Source organism: Alligator sinensis, unplaced genomic scaffold (genome assembly GCF_000455745.1).
Source record: "Alligator sinensis unplaced genomic scaffold, ASM45574v1 scaffold853_1, whole genome shotgun sequence".
Lineage (NCBI taxonomy): Eukaryota > Metazoa > Chordata > Crocodylia > Alligatoridae > Alligator > Alligator sinensis.
Genome location: NW_005842005.1, coordinates 951,928 through 977,154, shown reverse-complemented (window position 1 = coordinate 977,154; position 25,227 = coordinate 951,928). Strand labels below are relative to the sequence as shown.

At 45.3% G+C, this 25,227-nt stretch overlaps 1 protein-coding gene across 5 annotated transcripts in view; it reads right to left on the bottom strand.

Moving 5' to 3' along the window:
- Positions 1-25,227, bottom strand: part of SLC44A5 (solute carrier family 44 member 5) — a 191,274-nt gene that overhangs the window by 47,402 nt on the left and 118,645 nt on the right. For all 5 annotated transcript variants that reach the window (XM_006021764.3, XM_025201818.1, XM_014519050.2 and 2 more), the window contains exons 3-5: positions 19,452-19,525; positions 9,042-9,126; positions 496-580 (exon numbers count right to left, since the gene is read on the bottom strand). In XM_006021764.3, the coding sequence (XP_006021826.1) occupies positions 496-580; positions 9,042-9,126; positions 19,452-19,525 (244 nt within the window). The remainder of the gene's footprint in view (positions 1-495; positions 581-9,041; positions 9,127-19,451; positions 19,526-25,227) is intronic.

Below are 25,227 nucleotides of genomic sequence, written 5' to 3'. Positions count from 1 at the left end.
CCACGGCATTGCTGCCCCTCCTGCAGGCCGTGCGGGACAGGGAGGCAGGCCCCACACAGCCTGTTATGCCCCCGGGCCATGGGGGCTCGGCAGCACAGGCTGCTTTGCCCCGAGCCATGGGGCCTCAGAGAAACCAGAAGTGCCATGGTGGGCACTTATGGTTTCACTTTATCTTACAAGCCGGCATGCCGGTTAGTGGAGCACGCCGGCTTGTAAGAAGTCAGATAACAGAACTTTTACTGTACTAGATTATGACTGATAATTAGGTAGACCTGACCTAGCCTATTTTAGGAATTTCTTCCACTCTACATCCAAAACACACAATCCTATTCCTTCCTGTATTTTCTCCTGGTCATCGTGAATTGTGTACACTGTGCTATACCTAGACTATAGGATTATTTTACATTCTACAAAATGCAAATAGTAAATCAATACATTTCTACAAACTATCCATACCAAATGGCAGGGAGAACATTTTCTCTGTACGTCACTTACCTGTGTTGTAGGGCACTGTAGGTTAATTAGAACTATTGGGCTGGCACATTTCAGAATATTAAAGTAAAACAAAATGGTCCTGTTCCTAGAGAAGTAGATATAAAATAATTATGTTAATATCTCCAGATGTTTGTACACTATGTTTATAACAAAAACACCCACATGACATGCAGACTTACAATATACACTAACAATTAGTTGACACTTTTACTGTCATTCTTTCTAAAAAGACCTCTGTGAAATTCAGATGATAAATGAAAACCAAACGAAAACTGGAGTTTCTTACTATATTATGTCAAAACGATGTGCTTGAGGTACAGGTATTTTGTGGAGCATTTTCCTCAGCAGTATCATAAGATGAAACCCGTTACTTTACTGTTAGTGAAGTCTCGATCCTAGACATCTCCTAAAAGTGGATGGCTAGTGGTTTAGGTGGCAGACCATCTCTTCATACACTCTAGTTTTTCAGTACATCTCTCTCTGCTGAACGTGCCCAGTACATATTGCATCTGAACTTACAATCAGCACACACTACCCAGTATTCCCTGATTATTTTGTTAATCAGGAGGTGGCACTAAAATCAATCCAGAGTTGTTTGTTGCTAGAAAACCAAAGCAGCTGCCTGGGAAAACAGGATCATGTAGTAACTGATGAGGAATTTCACATAAGCTGAGTACTTATTGGTACCAAGTAAGGGCTGAGCCAGGCTGTGGCTGGCCCTTGTAGGAATGTGTGAGGGAAGTAGAAGAAACCACACACTGCACCCTGGCACCAAAGCGGGCGCATCTACACAAGATGCTTAGCAGCGAATTAGCATAGTTTACTGAGTAAACATGTGGGTCTACATGTGCATATGCTTACTTCACAGTAAATCTCTCTAATCCTGAATAAATTTGCTACCTGCAAATGCAAGTAGCAAATTTACTTGGCATTAGTTCTCATGTAGATGCCTGGCTGGGAGCCAAATCTGCTCCCAGTCAGCTGTCCACCAGGGGACGGGAGATAGCTCCCTGCCCCTGGGAGCCACCTGCTGCTGGGGCAGGCTCTGCTATAGGAGCCTGGGTGGGGACTATGTGCCCCTTCCCCAGCAGTAGGGAGCTCCAAACTGCCTGCTCCCCGATCACGATTGCGGAACAGGGGCTGGGAAATCCTTATACTCCAGCCCCCACTCTGCCATCATGATTGGGGGTGTTACCTGTCAGCTCTGTCTTCCTGAGGGAGGCCTGGCACCCAGCTTGCTGGACTTGCAACGGACTTTTTCTATTTCCACCCCCACACACACACCTCATCTAGCCAGAACTAAGCAGAAGAAAAGTTTACTAGGGATCTCGGGCCATACATTCCCCGGTCCCACTATGGGAGGCCTATTTAAACTTGACTGACTAAAACTCGGTTGCCAGGTTAGGAAATGCTGAGGCAAGAAACCGAGTCAGAGAGGGTATGGGCAACATTTGAACAATGGTTAAGAGTTCATCACAGCGTCCAGCCCGTTGGAGCCCTGACCACAAATACTGTCATACTTTTCCTGGGATGACTGGTGGAAGTCCTCCCCACAAAGTTTATGAACACTCATGCTAAACTGAGAGTTATTCACAACAGGTAAAATACAAAACCCTGACGCTGCAAGCCATCTGAGAAGAAACAATGAGGTATCCCATCCAGTATATCTGCTATTCATAAGAATTTCAAGTTGGCTCCTAGGTGTCTGGTTACTCCTTAAAAACTTATGTTTTCCCTGGTTGTTAATCAGTTTCTTGAGCTGTACCAAACCAGATAACCCCTTGTCAATAGAAAAGATAATTATTTACACAATTAAAAGAGTGCTTTGAAGAAGCTGAACTGAGGGTATAAAAATCTGTAAAAGCAGCAAACAGCATGCTTCAAGAGGAAGAAATCTCTCTGACACCATCCGCTGTTGTTCTCGAGAAGCTGGGAGAAACAGATCATCTCCCTTCAAGGATCATGCTGAGAACTTTGCTTGTCAACAAATCACCCGAGTGCCTTGGAGCAGTGAGATCCCAGCTCTCTCTCTCTCTCTCTCTCTCTCTCTCTCTCTCTCTCTCTCTCTCTCTCTCTCTCTCTCTCTCTCTCTCTCTCTCTCTCTCTCTCTCTCTCTCTCTCTCTCTCTCTCTCTCTCTCTCTCTCTCTCTCTCTCTCTCTCTCTCTCTCTCTCTCTCTCTCTCTCTCTCTCTCTCTCTCTCTCTCTCTCTCTCTCTCTCTCTCTCTCTCTCTCTCTCTCTCTCTCTCTTTTTCTCTCTAGGCATAGCTTTCTGAACCTGAATTGTATTAGTTAAGCTTGAGCTAAGTTTCTCCAAATACTCAACGAAACTAGGGTAATATTGTAATTGTTTTGTTTGTTTTTCCTTGCATGTCTATTATTACTAGTACCATTATATATTTCATATACTTAGCAATAAATAACTTTTATAGTCAAACTGGTGGTAACTGGGTGTATTTTTCCTTCTCTACTTCCCTTCCCCACTTGCTCCGCAGCAACGCTTCTTTTACCTAAGCCAAAGATCCCTGTGAAGCTCAGAAATACTGTGGGGTCCACTCATCAAGAGGCTACCCCTACTAGGACAGTTAGGGCAAAAGATTGGGATGTGCTGAGTTTGAGACACATAAGGGGATCAGCTTGTAGAGGCTGACTGACCCAGTTTGGCTCAGACATGCCCTAATGAACTGAATGCTGGCCCATAAAGGTGTCATCTGGACACCCAGTCGGATTCAGAGGCATTCTGTTTACCTGTGTGCTTCTGTCTGACTGCATTTTATTGTTACCTTAATGAACTGATTCCTGGCATATGAAGGTGTCAGACTATCCGTGCTGATCAACCCAGCCTGGTCAGGCGTGTCATGTTAATCTGTGTGTGTGTGCATGTGACTGATTTTGTGGCTGGGGGGAAACAGCCCCCTTGAAACTGAGGCTTGCAAGAGGGGTAAGGACTTGCAGAAGGGAGAGATAGAGCTCTGTTTAGAAACACCAGTACACACAAGCAGCACATTGACAGAATTACAAAGACCCTAGAAATGTATCCCTAATAAATGAGCACACCCCAAAGTGATGGGCAAATCTGGTAACAGTGAGGGGCTGGGAGACCTTTAGCTCCCAGCAGTAGCTCTGCCACCACAGGGCCACTGCTGGGAGATGCTTATCTTCCAGCCTGAGCCCCACGGTCATGGAGTTGGCGCTGGAAGCTCCCTGCAGGCTCGGGCTAGGGAGCTTGTTTCCTGTCCAGCTCCACAAGCATGGAGCTTGGGGAGGAGGGAACAGGCTGGGGAGCTTGCCCCCCATAATTCTGCAACCACGGAACTAAAGGGGGAAATAGCTCCTCAGCCTATTCCCCTCCTGCTCTGTGCCCACAGAGCTGGGCAGGGAACAAGATTTCCAGCCCCCACTCCACAATCATCAGAGGTTTGGAGTTCCCTGCATGAGGACAGTTCCCTGCCCAGCCTGGAGCTGGCTGGGACCTGCCTCTGACCAGGGCAGTTTCCAGCCAGCCCCAGGATACATAGGAAACTACATGCAACCTGGAGGTGGCTGGGAACTGTCCTGTTTCTGGCAGTCCCCAGCAGTGGTGATGTGTAGGCGGTGCACAGGGGTGCACATGCACCACCCGAGAGTGCTGGTGCACCCCAACAGCCGTGCTTGCCACTTAGGCGATGGGCAGGGGAGGCAGGCAGGAAAGCCAATGCCCCCCCACAAGTGCCGGCTGATTGCTGCGCTCACTGCCGCTGCTTTTGGGAGTGGCTGCAGCTGCTTCTGGGAGTGGCTGCAGTGATCGGCCAGTGCTTGCTCCCAGAAGCAACCACAGCCACTCCTGGAGGGGCTGCAGTGAGCCCAGTGATTGGCTGCAGTAATTGGCCATCGCGGGACCCTCCCCTCTGGAACTGAAGGATTGCCTGTGCGGGGACCTCAGGTCCTGCTGTGCAGGACTGCAGGATCACCCATGGGGGGACCTCCCCACTAGAATTGCAGGATCTCCTGCAGGGGACCCCCACTCTGCTCAGTGGGATTGGTCACAGGGGGGGCATGTGCCCACCCTGACTAAGGTGGAACCAGTCACCCATGGTCCCCAGCCAGCTCCAGGCTGCACATGCAGACTTCTCTGTGCAGCTTGGGGCTGGCTGGAAACTGTCACAATCAGGGGCAGGTCCCAACCCTGTGCCCTGATTGGGTGATTGATGCACAAAGCTTAGAACAGAGCTGCAGGGGTGGGGCAGGTTGCAGCCCCTCCCTGCAGCTTTTTCCAAGCTCTGTAGGCCTGATCAGGGAGCCAAGGCCAGCAGCTCCCTGCTGCCAGGACAGGGGGACATTGTCCCTGCCCCAGCAGCAGGCAGCCTCCCAGAGCCAGAAAACAGCTATCTCCTGGCCCGGTGCTCTCTACCAGCCTCTGGGCTAGCACCCAGGGATGGGGTGGGCAATTATTTCAGGCAGAGGGCCGCTTACTGAGTTTTGGCAAGCCATTGAGGGCTGCATGACAGGCAGTCAGGGGCAGATAAATATAAATTTTCTAAATCTTGTAGGGGCCCCACAGGCTGGATAGAATGGCCTGGCAGGCTGCATCTAGCCCCCGGGCTGCATTTTGCTCACCCCTGACCCAGGGGAACCCTGGACCTCCTTCCAGTGGCCACAGGGGTGCATTGCAGGGCTGAAGGGAATTGGGAGCAAATCTGCTCCCTAATCCCCACATGTGTTGACACATCCAAAAACCCTTACTGTGCAGTATCTTACTGCACAGTAAATCTAGGCTGGAGTAAATGCATGCGTAGATGCAGCCAATGAGTCATAATGTGGCTCAGCAGTCCAGCTATTCCATCAACAGCAACAGCAGTGGATGTTGCTTCTGGCTGCTGGAAATGTCATTGTTCTTAAAATGTCTGAATTGGACCAAAACCAATTATTGTTTAAACTATCTGGTGAACTGGCAGTTCAAGCCCCTGCAGAAACTCTGTGACACTGATGTTCTTGTCAGTCATGAAACAGCAACAACAGGCATTGGAATTAGGGTTGAGGACACTGAAAGCTGCAAGGGTCACAGCTCCAGGGCAGATGCATCTGGTGGGTCTGTCCTAGGGATGGAGAAAATGGAAGCTATGGGCCCTTGACTTTGGAGAAGACCTAGTGGATCTGTCTTACAGCAAGGTACCTTGCACTTCTAGGGTGCTTGTACACGTGATGAGGGTTTAATCTCTAAGGTTTTATTCTGTGCCCCCTAAATTGAAACAGTGGGGCATAGAATAAAATCCTGAGAACTAAACCATTTCAATTTTTCCATCACATTATGGCTAGGGGCCTAATCCTTTTCTTTTTTTGTCCAGTGGAATCTGCCTGCCTTGCCCATGGCTGGGAGGTGACCTGCCAGCAGGCCAAGCAACCCCTGAGCTGTGTGGGGGCCCCTTCCTCTGCAGTGGCAGTGCCCCCCAGGGCAGCTCACTTCCTGGCCATGGGAGAGGTGGGCAGGCTCCACCAAACAATGGTCTCTGCCAGACTCTATGGTCTGGCCATAGAGATGGCCAGACCATCTCTATGGCTGCCGCTTACCTCGGTGCTCCAGCACGCTGCCATAGCATGCAGGGCAAACAAGAGCAGGGCAAGGCATGACCTGGACCTGCGTTCTGTCCCAGGCAAATAGGGACTGTGGGTGGGGGGGAACTGGAGGTGGGGGGCTGTCAGGGTGTAGGGGACTTTGTGTGAGTGGTGAGCTGCTCAGGAGGGGTGAGTCCTCTGCCTGCCCACCACACAATGCACAGCCCCGTGCAGCAGCAGTGACTGTCAGAGCACTCAGGGCCCTCCTGGCGGAGCCCTCCTGTGGCATGGTGCAGTGCAGCACAGCCACAGCCACCTGGCACCCAGCACTGTCTGTGCCATATCATGCAGGCCTGGCCCAGCTGGGGGCTGTGTGCCTTTGGGCAGGACTGGGCTGCTCTAGTAGTCACCCGGGGTCCCAGCCCTGCTTGCAGGGACCGCACATCGGGGCACGCTGGGTCCTGCCTCCAAGTGACCTGCATGCCATCGAGCTAGGCCAGTTCCATGGAGGCAGGACCCAGCCTGGCCCCAAGCACAGCCCCTGCGAGTGATGCCAGGACCCTGGGTGACAGCCAGAGTGGCCCAGCGCTGCCCGAAGGTGCATAGCTCCAGACAAGGACAGGCCACCCCCACGTGATGTGGTACAGACTGTGCCGGGTGCCAGGTGGCTAGGGCTCCATCATGCTGCCGTATGCCATGGGGAGGGCTCTGCCAGGAGGGCCCTGGGTGCCCCAACAGCCACTGCTGCTGCAGGGGGCTGTGCACCATGTGGGAGGCAGGCAAGAGACCCACATCTCCGAAGCAGCTCACCACCCACATACAGTCCCTGTGGCCTCAAACCACCCCCACAAAGGCCCCACCCACATACCCAACCACAAACCTCACACCGCCCAAACCTCCACACAAGCCCCATACCCGTCCACAAACCTCACCTGCATAAATCTCCACATCCCCGCAACAAATCACATCCTGTGTGCCCAGCCGCCAAACAGGATGGGACAGAACCTGCTGGCAGGAGCCGCAGATGCAGGGGCAACTGCCACATTGCAGCCCTGCCCCATGCCCACACCGGTGCTGGGACATGCAGCCCCAGCTTGGGGGTGTTCCTGGTCCCAGCACACACTTAGGGGGTGATGGGCTAGAGTAGAGGCGGTAGCAAGGGTGGGTGAGAGAGATGTGGGGGTTACAGGTGGGGGAGTGCTCCAGGTAGGAGAGATCTCCAGAGCCAGGCTTGGAGCTTCCCTGCCACCCTAGAGCAGCCTATGTAGGGGGAGGCCAGGCTGGGAGGAAAGAGCCCTGGAAGGCTTCCCAGGAACATGAGGCAGGGTTCAGAACAGCAAGAGCTGGCACTCCTCAGAGCCTCAGAGCAGTGGGTGTGACAGTTGCAGCTGGATTCATGGCCTGGTTATGGGATGAAGCTGTGGCTGGGAGGGAGCTAGTGAGGGGAGGAAGGGGCTGTGGGTCAGGAGTGAGAGGACTGGGATGAGCTGTAGGTTGAGAGTGAGGGGCAAGGGCAGGGGATTGGCATATCAGTGCTGCTCAGTGTCACACATCCTGGTGAGCAAATGTGGTAGGGGCAGCTCTGATTTTTCTATGACAAAAAAACCAAAAGTAAATGCCAAAGTGTATAGATATTTACAATCCATTTTATTAGGATGATAGAGGCACTGACAGGCTTCCAAATTGCTTTAAACTTGTAAATATATCAATAAAACATTGCCTAACTGATCTCTCTATATATAGGGGTTTCATTTTAATAGTGGAAGAACATGGATTTTGAGTATTTTAATGAGAGAATTTGGGTTTCTTATCAAAGAATTTGCAATTTTTAAGCAAGGAACACCAGGATCTCTGCTGGAGAGGCAAGTGGTGAGACCCTGGTGGAAGAGCCCATCCAGGGCCAGCACTGGAGAGCAAACAAGGTGGCTGACCTCTTAGCCATTTGGACAGCACCCACCAGTCCTCAAAGGCATCCAAGGAGTCAGTGGACACCTCCCACTGGTACTCTGCCTGGAAATGTGCACAGACAAGTGGCCCTGCAGTCTCCGGGCACCTTCCTAGCCAGAGCCTCTTTCCTGGTCAAATATAGGGCCCACTTGGCCAGGGCCAGGAGGTGGCTGACCAGGAGGTCCCAGAACTTGGTGGGGTTGTGGATGGGGTGACCAAAAACAAAAAGGTGGTGGGTGAAATTCAACCAGAACTTCAGGTGGAGGTTCTGGAGATGGAGGTGGAGGGGCTGCAGTCTGGCACACTCGAGGGTCATGTGCACCAGGGTCTCCCTCTGCCCACAGAAGGGGCAGGAGACCAGGGTGTCTGTGAAGCTCGCCACATACATGCCTGTGGCAATGGCTCCAAGGTGGAGCCGCCACCTGAGGTCCCCAGTGGATTGTGGGATGAGATTGGAGTACAGACTCTGCTACTGGGGTGACCCAGCCATGCCCTCACTGAGCAGGTCCAAGCACCTGGTGTCTGAGCAGGACACAAGGGGGGCATGATGAACTGTGCAGCACATGAGCGTATAGATCTGGCAATGATGGATGGTGGAAAAGTGAACCAGCCTGGTGTCCTCCATCTGGCTTAGGTGGTGGAGCGGGAAGTGCCACTAGGCCAGGCCGCATGTGTCATGGGTAGACCCATGTGCCAGGATAGTGCAGTGGGGTCCACCCACTCCTGCCTATCGTAGTCCAGGAGATCTCCAATATGGGTGACACCTCTGTTGCAACCGGGGCGCCTCTGCTGTCGGCACCTCCAGCTGGAGGTTCCAGAGGAGGGGCTCGATGAGCAGGTCGATGCCCTGGGCAAATGTTGCAGGGGACCTGGAGGTGGAGACCAGCCTCCAGGCCCAGAGGAGGTCGTGGTAGAAATCTGGCAGCCTTTGCAGGTCCTGCAGGCTGAGAAGCTGCCAGTCATATCATAGATTTCATAGATTTTAGGGTCAGGAGAGGGATGATCAAGTTCCTCATTTATTATACACGATGAATGACTAATGAAGCCACAGACTGTATTTAGTACTCACTCATTGGGGGTATCCTTCTGGCCGCAGAACTGCCCATGGCTGTCAGTCGGATAGACCACTTTCCTGGGGTCACCATGCACCCAAGCTGCAAATATATATATACACGCCTTTTAACACAATATGTTCAGTTTTCAACATCAGCCTGCTAATAGTTTGAGTTCACTATCAATTAAAATGGGTGTCATACACCATTTTAACCTTTCTCAATAGCTGCTGAAGAATATTGATTTTCCTTAAACAGTAGATTTATTAATGAAAAAAATATGGATGAATCAGTCGGAAAGTAAAACATTTCTTTTTTCCTTTAGGACACACATGTCTGGGTTGTGGCCAACAGATGAGGTAATGCACTTAGACAATAATGGTTATTAAAAGGAGAAAGCAGCATTACAAAAGCTTTGCTGGCTTAAAGCCATATAGTGCTATGGAGCTATATCATGCAGATCCAACTGAGCTTTCACATAGGCTCATGACTCCCATTGAAATGAATGGGATTATACAGGGTATATGACAGAAGGCCAAAATTGATGCTGACTGATCCTAAAGGACACTGGGTTACACTAATAATGGATGCAAACTTTTGCATATGCTCTTTTTTTTTTTTTTTGTGGTAATTTCTCCCACTTGTGTCTGTGGTTGATTACGATGGTTTGCTAAGAACAAGATAACATAGCCTACCACCATCTGGGAAATGAAACTCAGTCTGTACTAGAGAATTCCTGTGCTTTTCATTCCTTTACTTCAGATAACAATTGCTTGCTCAATAGCTATTTCCATCCATACAATCTTTTGTCTGTCAGATTCATATGCACCACCATGAAAATCACCTTTGGTACCATTCTTTGATGCATTACAGAGGCCAATTCACCACTTCCCAATACTCAAACACAACAATATTTTGACTGCAATTTGTTGCGGCTATTCCTTCTGTATCTTTCCTAGAGTAAAAATGAAATCTTCTCCTGACATTCTAAATGTTATCTTCTACAGATAGTACGGTGCCAGAATATTATCCCCCACACAAACATCTCTGTAACCAAGATCTGGTTTGCAAATGTGACTGTGGCAATTCATGATTGACTTTAGCTTATTAATTGTGATCTTCCCCCATCCGTTTCCTTGTTCTGTATTTTATACAGGAGATTATAACATTGCAATTATTTTTAGTTCCTAGATTCCTACTTTTGCTCTGCACACTGAATGTCAGGAGCCACTTAGCATATACTTTAGGCCTTGATCTATGCAAATCACTTTGAACTTGTTCCTCTGTAATTGCCCCAATTTTCTCTCGATTTTGTAGTGTTAAATTTAGCCACACTTGAAATTAAATTTTCTTCAAGGTCATTGCAGCAACAGAAGAGACAACCCTCAAATGCTACAGTAATGGGTGTGGTCAAGAGACAGCCTCATAGTCACAGAGCAGTAGATATAATATTCATGCCTGCAGACAAGGTCCAAAATATATTTAATTGGTTTTCATGTAGCTATATCATTTTACACAACTTTAAAACAAATGATGGTATCTCTCATCCCATATAGTTTTATTTTCTTCTCACTCTATGTTTCTAGATCTTAAGTCAGTTTGTAATTCATTTCAATACATGTCAAATATACCATGTTTTTGAGTTGGTAAATTAATCTGTTGCTTGGCATGAAATATTTTAGGGATGTTCAAATTAATTTTGTCTATTTTCTCCCTTCTCTACTAAGGCCTCAATTCTGCAAGATATAGAAATACATGCTTGTATGAAGCTCCTATTGACTTGGCTCAGTAATATAACCTAACAAAAATATTTATGAGATACAATCTTCTTTCAAGGAAGGCATATGATCAGTTATTGATTACGTTATTCATATGTACAGTGGAGTTTTGAAAGGCTTTGGAGCTCTTGGCAAGTAGACTCGTTGTTTGTTATAACGTGTGGATTTCTTCCCCATGGGTTTTAGACAAAAGAAAGTTTCCTTGCTCTTTAATATTTCCCTGTATCTCATGCAGTTGGAAAACTGGACTCAAATTGATCAGTCTTTTGTCCTGCAATGAGAGGTCTTTAAGCTTATTTGTATACTCTAGGTGAGTTTTCTGTATCAATCTTTCCCTTTCCTTCCAAAAAAATAGCTTTTTTAATTAGTTCAGTTAAATAAACTATTTGTTCTCCTTTTGACTGTTTTTCCTCACAACAGCATGGCAGGAGGCAATAGGAATAAAACCTGTTATGTCCAATTCAAAACCAGGCTGAAATTTCAATAGCAATACCTATACCTGTATTGTATAGATAAGTTGGAATTAGCTGCTATTGCAAACATTTTTGCAAACCCCTTCCCCTGGTAAGCATTTTTGTCTCAAATTATTTTTGACATCTACAAAAGTTGAGAAAAAGATGAACATTGCAATAATATTTTGCCAACCATCTTAGCCCATCATGTACACACATAAGAAGCAGCACTCTCTCCCAATTGCTCAGTAAAAAGCAGAGGGCTGTAAGAATAAGCAAAACTTCCTTCCTTATATCTGCTTTTCTGCACTGGAGCCTTGTCAGACATAAAACTGCGTGCAGCCTGCCGACTAACCAGATACGGTTTGTTTTGATTATCTTTATCGTTTTGTTGTTTCTGCCCGTTGGGCCTGATCCACTGTCCACTCAAGTCATAGGAAAAACTCATTGGATCTGCATCAGACTCTGAACTCATTATTTTTCAAAACACAAGCCTTTGCAAAGGGCTTCCCAGTCAGTAGTGAAAACCAGAAAAATTAAAATGCTGGAAAATTTTGCTCGTTCTTTTCTTTGTTTTTTCTGAACAGCATTTCTAGCCTTGGGAAACAATCCCTACCTCTTATCAAGTTGAACTCATCAAATTGCCCATTACAGTCCTTACCCGGCCTTGGCTTTTCCATATCCCTGAATCCTTGTTGGACCTGGGGTACTAACCCAGTGTTAAATAAACCTGTTTTAAGAAATAAGTTAAACACACTTTTCTTTGTCAATATTTACTCCTGCCGACCTCACTGAGATCAGACTGTGACCAATATCTAGAAAACAGCTTTAGAAAATAGCTTTATCAACATTTGCTGTAAAGTGAGCTTCCTTTATTTTTAAATCAATTCTGGTGGGTAGAAGCAGGGGAGGTACATCTCAACTCAACTGCAAAGAGAAATCAAGAAGAATTGGTCTGTAATAGAGGATGGAGATTCAGCATTTGATTGAAACTGCAGCAGCAAAGCAAAAGATACTGTTCCTTTCATTGCCACTGCTATGGACCATGGCTAAGATGCTGTGCTAATAAACTTCTTCTACACTATCTTTGTGTAGTTAGAACAATGATGGGAAAAGAACCTCCTGTGATAAATGTTCCATTTCCTTTCCTTTGCAGTGAAGAAGAGGACCTAATTCACCAGCTTCACTGAAGTGCAAGATTGTCATCATAATTAGCCTCAAACAGCAGTGCAGAGCTGTTTGTTGCGCTGCACTACTGGTGACCTAATATCAAGTACTAAATGAAATGGAATCCAAGCGTACAGAACTTTTTATGCCAGCCAAAGGTTGTGCGCAGCTGGATACTTGTAAGACTGCCGCTCGATTGCTATCACAGACAGCTGAGCCGGAAAAAAAAAAAGGCCAGATTCAACCATCTTGCACAACTGAGTCAGCCTTCAATGTAGCAATAGACAGCATATGACACAAGCATAGCAGTTGACACTGACAGGGCTTCACTTTCAGGAAGCCTAAGGTTATGTCATTGTCCTTTCACGTCTGTGGAGCAAGTACACAAGAAATGGCTAATGTCTGTCATTTTAAATGATTGTCAGATACGTTCCTCTTTTTTTTTTTTTTGCTCTAGGGTTGAGTAAGTGGTTACAAATGCTGGAAAGTTCCCTCACAAAGAGAAAATGTGACTAGAACAACTGCTTCCTCTGGCACTTAAAAATTAACTGCAAATCTGTTTAGACTGAGTCATTCCATCAACAGTGTATTTGTTGGGAATGCAGGCATTCATGTCCTTATTTTGCTTCCCTTAAAGGTATATTTTGAATGTTTTAATATGTGAAAGAACAAGCTTGCCAAATTGTACTTATGGCTTTTTAACACAAGCAATTTACAAATGCAGTGAAGCAGATAATAGGACACACGACGCAGAATTTGTAAATCCACATTGGTGACACTGCTGCATATAAACTTTCTTAGAAGCAGGACTACATCAAGTTTTGTATATAAGAAATGTTCATGGATTTCACAGGTATCCTATCAACCCAGTGTTTACTTCCATTATATGTCCCTGCACACAAATAAGCTGCTAGAAGTCAAGCTTGTATAACTACAGCTATAAAAACACAGCAAAAATGACATGAAGAGCAAGGTTTGCTTTGGCTGAAGAATTAGTAAGATCTTGGGCTATCATTTAGAATCTGAATCCATCACGCAGTTGCTATCTAACTGAATAATGCCAAAATGGAAGGAGAGTCTCTGATCTTCTTGAAGATGAATGGGCCCTTGAGGATGAGATTTTACAAGCTAGGGAGATGGTTTACTTTGATACGTGATCATACATCTTTGGCTTGGTTAAGTACAATGAAGTATAAAAACAACATTTTTCCTTTAATGTACAAGAGAGCGCTTGAAAATTTTGCTACTGCAAATACTAATGTTGCATTAGGAAGACCTGAACTATACACGTTGAAGCTATTGATTTCAACCTCTACGTTGGGGTAAATGATTTCTCTTTGTATTAAAAGTCCTTTAGGAGGCATAATCTGATTGGTATGAACCACAGTTCAAGAATGAATTTAAATCACAATAAATTTTGCTCCTTTAGAATTACTCCATTTTTTGAAGCCTAGGGCTCTATATATGATAATTTACTGGCTGTCTTTTACATGCATTTTGCTGAATGAGAACAACCTCAGATTTTAGGCTTTCTAGTAGATTAAAAAGTTTCCCCTGATATACCCAGTCTCCAAATAAATATGAAGAATGAAATTGGTTCCAGAAGAAATAAAACTTAATTGAATGTTAAATTGGCACTATTAGTTCACCTGTAAAGTTACCACAATGATAGCAAAAAAATAATTCATGGAATAAATACTTCTATTCAATATAATCATTCAGAATAAATACTTCTATTCAATATAATCATTCAGCAGCAACCACTGCTGAAGCAGAATGGAGAAAGGCTATTATCATAAATCATCAAGTTTGGTCTTTCAAGGAGATTTGATTACTTTTTAGCCAGACTCCAATTCAGCCCTCCTGAAACTGACAGTGAACCGAATTCTACCCATGATTACATAGGTGCACACACAGCTGAAGCCAGTGGGAGTTGTACATGCACATGACACCAGAATTTGACTCAGAGATTTTCTATCAATAGCAGATCCATGTGATGAGCCTGTTCTTCCCCCTTCTTTATTAAGCCAAATTACACATGGATTGCAAAGGCTATTGTTACATATTCAAGAAAATGGGGATGTCTACTTTCTATTATTTCTATAATAAGGCAAAGGACAAGAGATATGTAAGGCATAATTCACAACTAAGAAATGATTTATAATTTATTTTCTCTTTATGTGAACTTTATTGATTCTCATGCATTTTGAACAGGGCTGGGCCTTGGAGTCAGACCAAGGCTGATCTCATTTTTCATTTAAAATTAAAATGAAGTAATAGGAAGGGTGAACTACAATACAAGGACAGATGAAAAACGGGATTTGGATCTGACTTCTATAGGTATAGGTTGTAGCTGTGTTGGTATAAGGCAGGGCTTGTCAACCAGGGGTTCGCATACCCCCAGGGGTACGTGAGAAGGCCCTAAGGGGTACGCACAGGTGGGCAGGGATGGAGCATCACCACGTAGCATCCTGCATTGCCATACAGGCGCTGCCCGCCCAGCCAGATGCGGGAGGTGGGGGAAGCTCGCATTTAGCGGCTGCGCACCACCCTCCCCACCTTCCTGGCCTGCCTCAGCCGCCAGGCGAACACTGCTTCACGTCTGGCTGCTGGGGGTACATTGATCCAAAAAGGTTGAAAACCCCTGGTCTAAGGACATGGGCAGACAAGGTTCTTTGGGTAAATCCAATATCTTTTATTAATCTTTTATTTTAGTTGGCCTAATAAAAGATATTGGATTTGCCCAAAGAACCTTGTCTGATCTGACTTCTCAGGATTTAGAACTGAAAATTTAGATGTACCTATCCCAGAAGTAGAAACAATGGTTAGCCACAAAAGGTTGACTAGAACCCAGTATTGGCTTCTAGACCCCTAGGATATTTGGTAGTATTTACATCTAAAGGTTTGGTTAGAAGGTTTTTTTCTAACAGGATTCCACTTTGTAGGCAAAACAGGGGAGATGGGCAAATTCATCATCTCAGGGTACATTGGTCACATTATGAGATCACGGAGCCAGGGCAGAGAGGATTCTGGCCACCTATGCATCCTTTGCCACCTTCAGTCTTCACAACATATTTCATGCAGTTCCTCATTTGGGGGAACAGGCCATGTAATTCTGCCCTGAAGCTCTAGCTAAAGTATTAAGGAAGATTTGTACAGTGCTGGAGGGAGATTGAGGATCTAACAGAGCCAGAATGCTGCACAGCTCTAAATAGCCAGTGCTTCTAGGACTCTATGTGCTCAACAGTGCCGCAGTACCTTGCCCAATGCAATGTCCAGAACAGAGGCCCCTAGTCAGAGGAATATTCACGTTAAAGAGAACAAAGGATGCCCTCTTTACTAAGCCCAGTTTCCTCACTCTGACCATGGGTCTGAAGAGTGAAGGAAGGAGCACATGAGACCTGCAAGGCAGAATCAGCTGTGCAGACAGTGGGGAGAGAAGGATTAGATCTGGCATTGGAAAGAAAACAGAGACATAAAATGTTCTAAGTGGACTCCTGCTTCTTGTGGGAGGGTTATCAGATACGTAAATGCAGAATGTAAGCTAGGTTTAAGCCCCTTCTTTCTCCTGTTCCCTACCCCAAAAATGTCTTTTCTTTAGTTTTGTGTCAGGTATCAACTTCCAAACCTATAATCCACTGTCTGGTATTATCACTCAACATGCAGATTCCATCTACCCCATCTGAGCAGTTGCAAAAATCGAAGCTTTCAATGAAGTGCTGTGCTGTTTGTTGGATGCCACGTTCACACAGGGGGCTGTCCAAGATGTTCACCTTGTACAGTGCTGTTTTGAAGTGCCCGTATCCAGATCTCAGTCTGTTCAGTTTGACCCAACTTCTCTGTCAAGGTTGTGTCCAATGGGGGGTCTTGTTTGGTGTTGGTATAAAATGCTGTAGGAAAAGAACTGACTTTTTCAGCAGTCAGCCCACTCCATTGCTGCCCATAGGTCTAGCTCAGCATCCCCAATCTCTTCCAGGAGCTTGTGGGCTTCATATACAAACAATTTATGACTTTTAAACTTCTTAAGTCTCCATCTGTTCAAGTCGTCATTTAATAGTTGATGGAGCAGGTGATTTCCATCATCTTTTGTTTCTGTTGCCAGTAATGATGTTAGGGTCTGTCTTCTTACAGCACTTGATCTAATGCCCAAGAGTACAGGGAATACATCTGAGTGTGTGTAAGTTGTACAGCCTGTTATGAGTCTTGGTGCACTGTTAAGTATGATGTACAGTGTTGAACTTTTTTAGTGCAACTACTTCTGGACAATATAGGAGCACAATATTTTGCTGGGACATACACCATTGCAAGTGTGGTTCTGAGCACTTTGAAGTTGGCATGCCATGTTGTGCTGGCTAAACATTTTAAGGCAGAGACTTTGCAGAGACTTTGCTGTTGACCTTCTGAATGTGATGTTTATAGGTGAGGGAATGGTCTAATGTGACTCCTAAGTAGACTGGAGTATGCTCATGAGGAAGGATGTGGTTGTTTACTCTTGTATTCAGCACATTCATGGCTCTATGATTGTCCAGGTGGAATAGTGAAGATACTGATTTATTGATGCTCAACTTAAAGTGTCATTTGTGGAATAGCCAGTGATGAGTTCCATGTTAGTACTCAGTGCATTTCTCAAAAGCTAACCGGTAGGCATGACCCACATAGCATCTCTGCTCTGACATGTCTTCCTTGTCTCTGCTCAGGTCAAGTCAGTGAGTGCTGACATTACTTGGAATTAAACAAGTGGCTCACTAGGTAGGTGAGATGTAATTAGGCCATGAAGACAGGCAGGATACAAATCAGCAGCTTTGCTCACAGCAAATGGTAGAAGCAGCAGGATCAAGAGAGCACACAGAGCTGTGATTAGAGAACATGTGCATAATTTCACATACACAAACTTTAATAACAGCAGCAGCAGACAGAGACAAAACAATTCTACAACCATGTCCTCAAGCAGGAAGCCATTAAGCATGTGAGTGTGACATGTGCAAGAAAGCCAAAGGATTGCATACAAGCTGGCCTGACTGGCTAAATATGATGTACAGCACAACTAGAGAAACTCTGTCCCTCATGCTCTTCCCTGCATGGTCACCAAGAAGAACCCCAGAGCTATGGTAACCATTGATCATGAGTATGAAACAGTCACCAGCTATTAAATAATTATTTGCCCTTATACAATTCTTCCCATTCACAGATCTCAAGTTATCAACTCCATTCTATAGGTAGAAAAACCAAGGCAGGGAGAGGTTAACTGACTTGCTCAGTAGCTCACAGCAAACTAATGACAGTTTGAATTGGAGAGCAGGTCTTCTGCCTGCAAGCATTATGCTCCTTTCACTAGACTGCAGCTGTCTCCCACAGGGTGCTGACAGAGGGAACATTTGTTGCATGATGGGCCCCTTGAAAGCACTCTAAAGCCATGCCCTGACAGAAGTGTATGGCTGCAGACCGCTTTAAAAGTACCTGATTGCACAACAAATTAACCCTCATTATATAAGTGTTCAGATGAAGGCACTCCAAAACAGAACCTTCATTAATTTCTGTCTCTCCCTGCTATGATTGGGGCTGGGCTAGTGCAGCCCAGCCCCATCCTCAGTGCTGTCTGAAGGATGAGAGGGGGAGAAGGGAAGAAAGGGAGCTCTGGGCTGGGGTTTGCTCAGCCTGAGCTGGAGGGGGGTGGCAGTATTGGAGCCTCTCCACTTGCCCCTCCTCCAGCTCAGGCTTAGCAAACCCCAGCTCCGAGCTCCCTCCCCTCCCTTCTCCCCCTTCCATCCTGCAGACAGCACTGGAGCTAGAAGAGGGTGGGGCAGAGCTAGGGGAGATAGGCTGCAGACAGGCAGCCTCTCTCTGCTGGACTGGCTCCAAAATGGGCCTCAATACCCCCCTCCCCCCGACCAAACAGTGAATGCCTATTGAGTTTGGGGGAGGGGGTCACTGTAACTCATGGCACTTTCTATAAAGTGCCATGAGTTACACTGGGGAGCTGCACATCTGTCAGTGCCCACAGAGCCTAGCATAATGCTTGTTTTCATTGTGATGGCCCCCAAAGCTGCTTTTACTTGCATGCATACTCTCTTCCTTCCCCAGTTTCCCAGTTTGCTGAAGATATAAACCTCCATGTGACTAAAGGAATGGATAAAAAGCATACAAAGAAGTCCAGGTGTCTGAGAGAAGCAGAATTGTCAGTCTGTTCAGTGCCCAGACACAGAACACGCTCCAGAATTGTGGCCTTTGAGATACTATGTGAATTGTACGGCGAGGCAACAGTGTACATTTCTTGATGATTATGTTGTGTACTGCTGAAGTGAAATCAGTCTTGCTTATTGTCATCTTCTGACACTATGTAAAGCAGTTTGCTTCCGTGCAGCACAGAAAATGCTAATACAGAATTAAAAAGAAAAAAACCCCACCCTAATGGCTTTTATTGTATTTAAGGCCATTATTAGGAAGTTAAGTTTGCCCAAATGTGCAAACACACAGGAGCTGCACTTTCATGGTAGTATGGCTGACATTTGCCCTCCCCACTTAGACTCTGCCAGCAAAGTTCTCTTAGGCAAACACATTCAAATGATTATTAAGGAGCAACCTAATAAGTAAAGGGCTTTTTGTCCCCCCATTACTGCTCCTTTCATTCCTCACACAGATTCTCTCATTAATATTTTAAAGAATGCAGACACTTAAAAAATAAATGTTTACCTCTAGCTTTTGTTTTTTGATTAGTGACAACTGAGTGGATTTTTCTGCTACAGTTACAGTTTATGACAGCAAAATTATTGAACCATGACACTTTTACATGCATATATTTTATTCTGGGTTTTTCATCAATAAACACGTCATTTTGAATTTCTCCCTAATTACAACAGGCCTTGAACATTAGCAGATAATTCATGGTTTGCTTTGAGGAAAGATAATGGCCTTTGACTGGAAAGCTTAATGTTGATATAAGTCAAATGGACATTTCAATTAAAAATAATGGCATTCACTTAGTTACTCCCCCTGTATATGAGAAGCCATTACTGTACCTGTGTTTACTTACCCACAATTCCCAATGCAATGTAACCCAAAATGACGACTATGAAGATTACACAGCATAGGACATCTGTACAATGCCTAAAGACAAAAAAATAATAATCAGAAAGGTATCCAATATGACTCCTCCTTTGTAAACACTGAGATCCAGAGTAAATTAAACTTTTGAACATACTTCCAGCACAGCCTGCACATTGCATACCTTTTGCTGCTATTACACCACTAAAGTCCATGAGTCATTGGTAGTACCAGGTTTTTCACAGAGCATCAGAATCTGCTGCTAAGAGTTGCATAAGCAATTTACAAATTGGAGGTGAAAATAAACCCCTGCTGCTTGTATGAGATATAACCATGGAAGGATTCCAGATTTGGAAAAGGGAGTGTGCAACAGATGCCCCAGGTGCTGCCCCTTGGCCCATGAGGATATAGGGACCAGGCATGGCTGCAACTCTCAGGCCAGTGAAGGACACCAGAAGGAGGGGAGGCTGGGTAGGGAGTAGGGACTGGAAGGACAGACCTGCCCACCCTGGCTGTGGCTGCTGCTGTCTCCAAAGGAGTCTGGCATCCACACAACCTGCAGCTGGCATGGTGCAGAAGCAGCTCAAGGGCTTCTCTGTTCAGTAGGGTATAGTGGAGGGCGAGTCCCTCCTTCCTTGCACCTGCTCCCTGATTGACCCCTCAGCATCTCTCCTATAATCTGAGGGCACCAGCTGTGGCAAGTGGCTGCATTGGGTGCTGGGCTCAGCTGAGAACAGCCTCAAGCTCCAGTATCCCCTGCCAGGTGGGAGCAGAGGAAAGAAGAGCAAACCCACCCACCACTGCTGCTGCCCCAACTGAGCTGTGCATCTGCCTAACTACTCCCCAAAGCATCCAGTTGGAGCAGGGTAGGAATGGCCCTGGAGCCCCACCCCCCATATCTCCATATCAGTCAGGGACAGAGGCGGGGCAGATGGGTTTGCCCTTCCCGCACTTGCTCCCTGCCCTTCCCTCCTGTGTGTGCCTGCCAGCCTGGGGGCTCTAGCAGCATCTCCAGGGTCCACCTCAGCAGGGCAGTGTTGGCTGACATGGCTTGAGCTTCCTGCATGCCAGCTGCTGCTGCTGTGGAGTGGTTGTGGGCTCTAGCTCCTGCCACTGGGGCACAGGCACTCTGTACCCTGCTTGCAGGACCCCTACCCACTACGGGATCTTAGAGATCCCAGTCCCAGTGGTTCATTTCTTCTGGAGATCTGAAAACATTTTACAGCAGTGCACTACCACCAGCAAAGAAGGATGGCTCTTGGATCCCAGTCCCAAGTCCTATTTATGGAATGACGATCTAAAAATCAGGATGCCGCCTGATAGCCTTCCAAAACAGGTTATCTTCTTCTAATATATTTGATACACTATACTACCCGGAATCTATCAAACACCATGATCATGTAAACAGCTTTTATCCCTACAGAAATCTTACATTCTTGACTGTCTGCCCAGCAGATAAATGACAGTGTATTGCAGTTATTAGGAAAGCTTTAGTCTGAAGATTTACACCTTATATTGTGTCGCAAAATTCCATTAATAAGTAATGGATGGAAATGAGGTCACTTGCTTCCTTTGCTTAGCACCAACAAACCATTAAGCCTTTTAAACATAAGGCTAACATCTGTTTCTCACTAATTCTGACATGTTTTACTCAGGATGAGTTTCTCTTCCCATCACAGAAGTTAAGTGGTGCAATGTTTAATAAAAGACGCCTCAGGTAAAGAGACTAAAGGAAGGAGCACTAGAACACAGCAGTACTTTAACTGGAAGTCTTGTATTCGTTAATCCCTTTCTACGCAGACACCTAATGCTCTCATTTTATGATGATCATGTAAGATTACATGCATGTAAATGCCACGTGCATTTAGGTTAGGTCATCCTTTAGAGTTCTGTACAACCACAACATATGTGAGTACCCATAAAACACCATCCCAGGTTCTGTTCTGTATAAGGCATACAACTTTGTACTGTACTTAGAGTACTGTACTTGTACTGCGTTTGTGTGTGCTGCTGTGATAAACATATCAAATAATTATAACAATTGAAACTAACAATTATTTGATGCATGTTTTAGAGCTTTTTAAGCCAATTTCTTGCACCATTCTATATATACAATCTTAGTTACCAGGGGTGAAATCCATTAAGTCGACAGCAAAACTCTGGATGATATCAATTGGGGCCCCAAATACAAGGCTCGACATGAAGAAAAAATTGAAAAATCAGCTCAACAGATGGTCTAAGGTAACTTTTTATTAACAATATAAGGTCACTGGGAGTTTCCAAACCTGCAGTAATAGTGGTAGTAATCACTAGTTTCCAAAAGGATGAAATTCCCAAATAGAGCCCCGATGAGTCATGAAAGGCTGGGAGTTTACATTCTTTGTTGAAACCAGAGCTAAACATTGCTGAACAGATGAAAACGTCCTGGTGACAAATTGATTTTACTGCTACAGCGGTTTTCAAGACAAGAAGATTGTGTGAAACCACAAAAGGGTCTGGGACATTAGAATACATCCTAAAGGAGATGGATTAGTAGGCACAGTTTGAGTGAAATAGTTAACAATAAATGTAATTTATCATATAGCAGCTGCAATATTTCACCTGGATATCACTGCTACATGTTTATATAATATTTATGTACATGCCCACACATGACAAAGAGACTCACCATCTTTATGGTATACTTGATGTAAATAGTGCAAAAGAAGAAACAAATATTTTTCTTACAAAAAAATCAAATTTAATTTTTTTCTCAATGACAATGACTGCATGGACAGCAGTGTACAGTAACACAGGATGAAAATACACCTAGACAATGCTTAAAATGACCTTGTATCAGGCATTAAAATGCAACAGGCAGCACGTATCTAGCTGAAAGCTCGCTGGAATTTGAAATTTGCAATATTCTTTTGCTTTTTTTCACAGACTAGCTGCAACTCAGGATCTGGCCCAAATGCTGTCATCCTAACTATTCTATTTCAACATTGCTGTTTCCATAGAGATAAATCATGGATAAGACCATCAGATTTGTCTTTTCCAGGTGAAGTCATAAAGGACCTTCATTTGATAAGTGCACATTTCAGGCTCCCATGCCAGATTTTATTGCCTACTGCTGTCATTCTGCTTAGTTTATGGGAACTGTTTTGCTTTCTACCACCTTTCAAAAATGGATTAGCTTATTGCTGTTCTTGCTTCACTACATATGGCAATGTAACAAGAAAATAGTTTGTTCCTGAGCCTTCACAGAAGTTAGTAAAGCATCTAGCACATTTGGGGTGCTAAGGGAACACAATTAATAATGATAAAAATTAAAGTATTGAGTATCAAAAAGTACTGATCATTAACAAACTGTGCACTTTTGAGTTAATGCCTGTTTGGGAACTACCTGCTTCTGCTGGTTGCACACTCCAATTCTAGTGTTTACCTGATCTCACATGTGCATTTCTGTCCAAGATGCTGCACTAGGAAGAAACCATTATTCATATTACCAACAGTAGTAGGAGTTTTACACCTAGAAGCTAAAACCTTTCTGTGTTACACACTGTATACACACATAACAAAGACACAGGGCTAAATCCTATTTTCCCTTTATGTCCTGAAGTGGCACTCATAGCCATGTAACTGCAGTATTTGGTACTTCTGAACAGTTTGGATTCTATTTGCACTAGTATAGCTATGCTTGCCCTACATTTCCAGTCTAAACACACACAGAAGGCTGCAGTCTGGCAGCAAAGGCTCCCAGATGAAATAGAACTGCTCAAGTATACATATTACCCCAGGTATGTTCCCAAACTCTAATTGCAGAAAAATGGGGAGGGAGTCCTCTCCACACTTTTATCCCAGGTACCTAGTGATAAAGGGCACTTGCCCAAGGAATAGGAAATCTCCTGCTTTCCAGCTAAGTGATCCCCCCTTCCAAGCCATGAGCTGAGCACTTACCCGGGGAACTCTCTAACCCTCCTCCTGAAGTTGGTCAGCCAGGAGGGAAAGATCTGGAGGGCCAGAAGCAGGAGGAGAACAACCTAAAAGAAGGGGGTTCAGTGAGCTAGACACTGCTCTAGAAAGAGGAGACTGTGGTCACTGCCCCCTATGGGGCAAACTACTGCACCACTATTTATCTATTTTATCCAATGAATTTTAAATAAAAGGTACAGTGAAAAGACAAAGTGGGGAGAGGGAGGAGTAGCAGAGGCCAGAACCTAGACCCATCTCCATTCCAAGGCAGCTGCCGTCTCGCTGAGCCGAGCCATCTTTAGTCTCCTCCTCCTAGCCCCACATATCTCTCCTGACTGCCAGGTGTGCCAGCTTCAATAGGAGGGCTGGAAGGTACTTTGAGTAATGATAAACCCATGGCTTGGTGGCTCCCAGCCTTTTGCTGGGAAGCAAAAGATGCAAATTCAGACCCTGTCTGAGTGAGGGGAGTCTAGAACTTACGCCCTCATCTCCAAGGCAAGTGTCCTCTGCACTAGGCCACTGGTCTAAATGGTGGGAACTCTGCCACCCCTTGGTTTCACTTTCAGCAGATATGTCCATACCTGCGTGATTCTACTCCATACAAGCAAAATCCAAACTGTGTGCAAGTACCAAGAATTGTAGTTAACCAGCTACGCAAATGCAACATAGGCATAAAGAGTGAAATTGGGTTTAGCCCACAATTTTGACCTCAAAGAGCACACTATCCTAGTGTGAGAGTATAAACAACTGAAGGCACCAGCCTCTACCTGAAGGACACCACTGAAGCCCCCAGTCCTGCTTTGAGCCCAGCATGGGCTGGTGTATACATGCCCAGCTGTAATCAATGAAGTTCTGCCTGCCTACAGGGGCTGCCCACTAGAGCTCGTGGGATCAGAGCCTATGTTTAGGAACTTCTCTAGGAAACCATGTTGTAGGCAAGAAGAATAGCTCTGAAGACATCCTTCTTCAGTGTGGCCTGAATTGACCAGTTATCTCTGCTAGGGAATAGACTAAATAGATTGGAATTTTTATCTGGCAGACAATATGGGCAGCCAAGGAGCACCCTTCTCTACAGCTGGCTAAATATTCAAGGTGGTGGCAAGTGTGAGGCAGAGATATTTCTTTTCAAATTCCTTTTGACCATGCCACTACTGCTACAGAGACCAAAAACTCCATTGGGAAAGTTAGTAATAAGATTCTAACCACTGTGCTTTGTCAATATAAATCCTGGATTTTCTTAGGTTTCCTTGGGAGTCTTTTTAATGAGAGAGACTGAATAGAGCTGGCCTGTCTTGACTCATTGAACTGATACTTTTCCTCTGGTGGCAGCATCTTGTGCTCCAAAGAATGTGCTTTAATCTTCAAAGAAGTCTCTTGCCTTTATATTTACAAAGGAAAGCTGCAAAATGTGAACGAGATGTAAACAATGCTATGTCTGCCGGAGTCTGCAGTGTCTGAAACAAAAGCTTTAACAAAAGAATGAAGTACTCTATTAATGAGTGTACAAGATACAACATGGACAGAGTCCAGGGTGCTGTTAAAGATACATGTACCAAATAAATTCTCACTACAATGAGAAAAATTTGATTCCTTGCCAGCCCTCCTCTATTTCACACTCTTCATGCTGTTTACACTTTAGGCTAAGTACAGACAGTCAAAAAGCCTGAGGCTGAATTGATTCAGTCTTCACAGATTAGTTTAAACTGTGTAGACTGAATTGGTAAACAAGTGAACTTTTGATTCCCTTTTGATTCCAGAAACGCAGCCGCATGCCTGCAGCGGCCCAAGCCAGAAGCTGGGGGGGGGGGCGG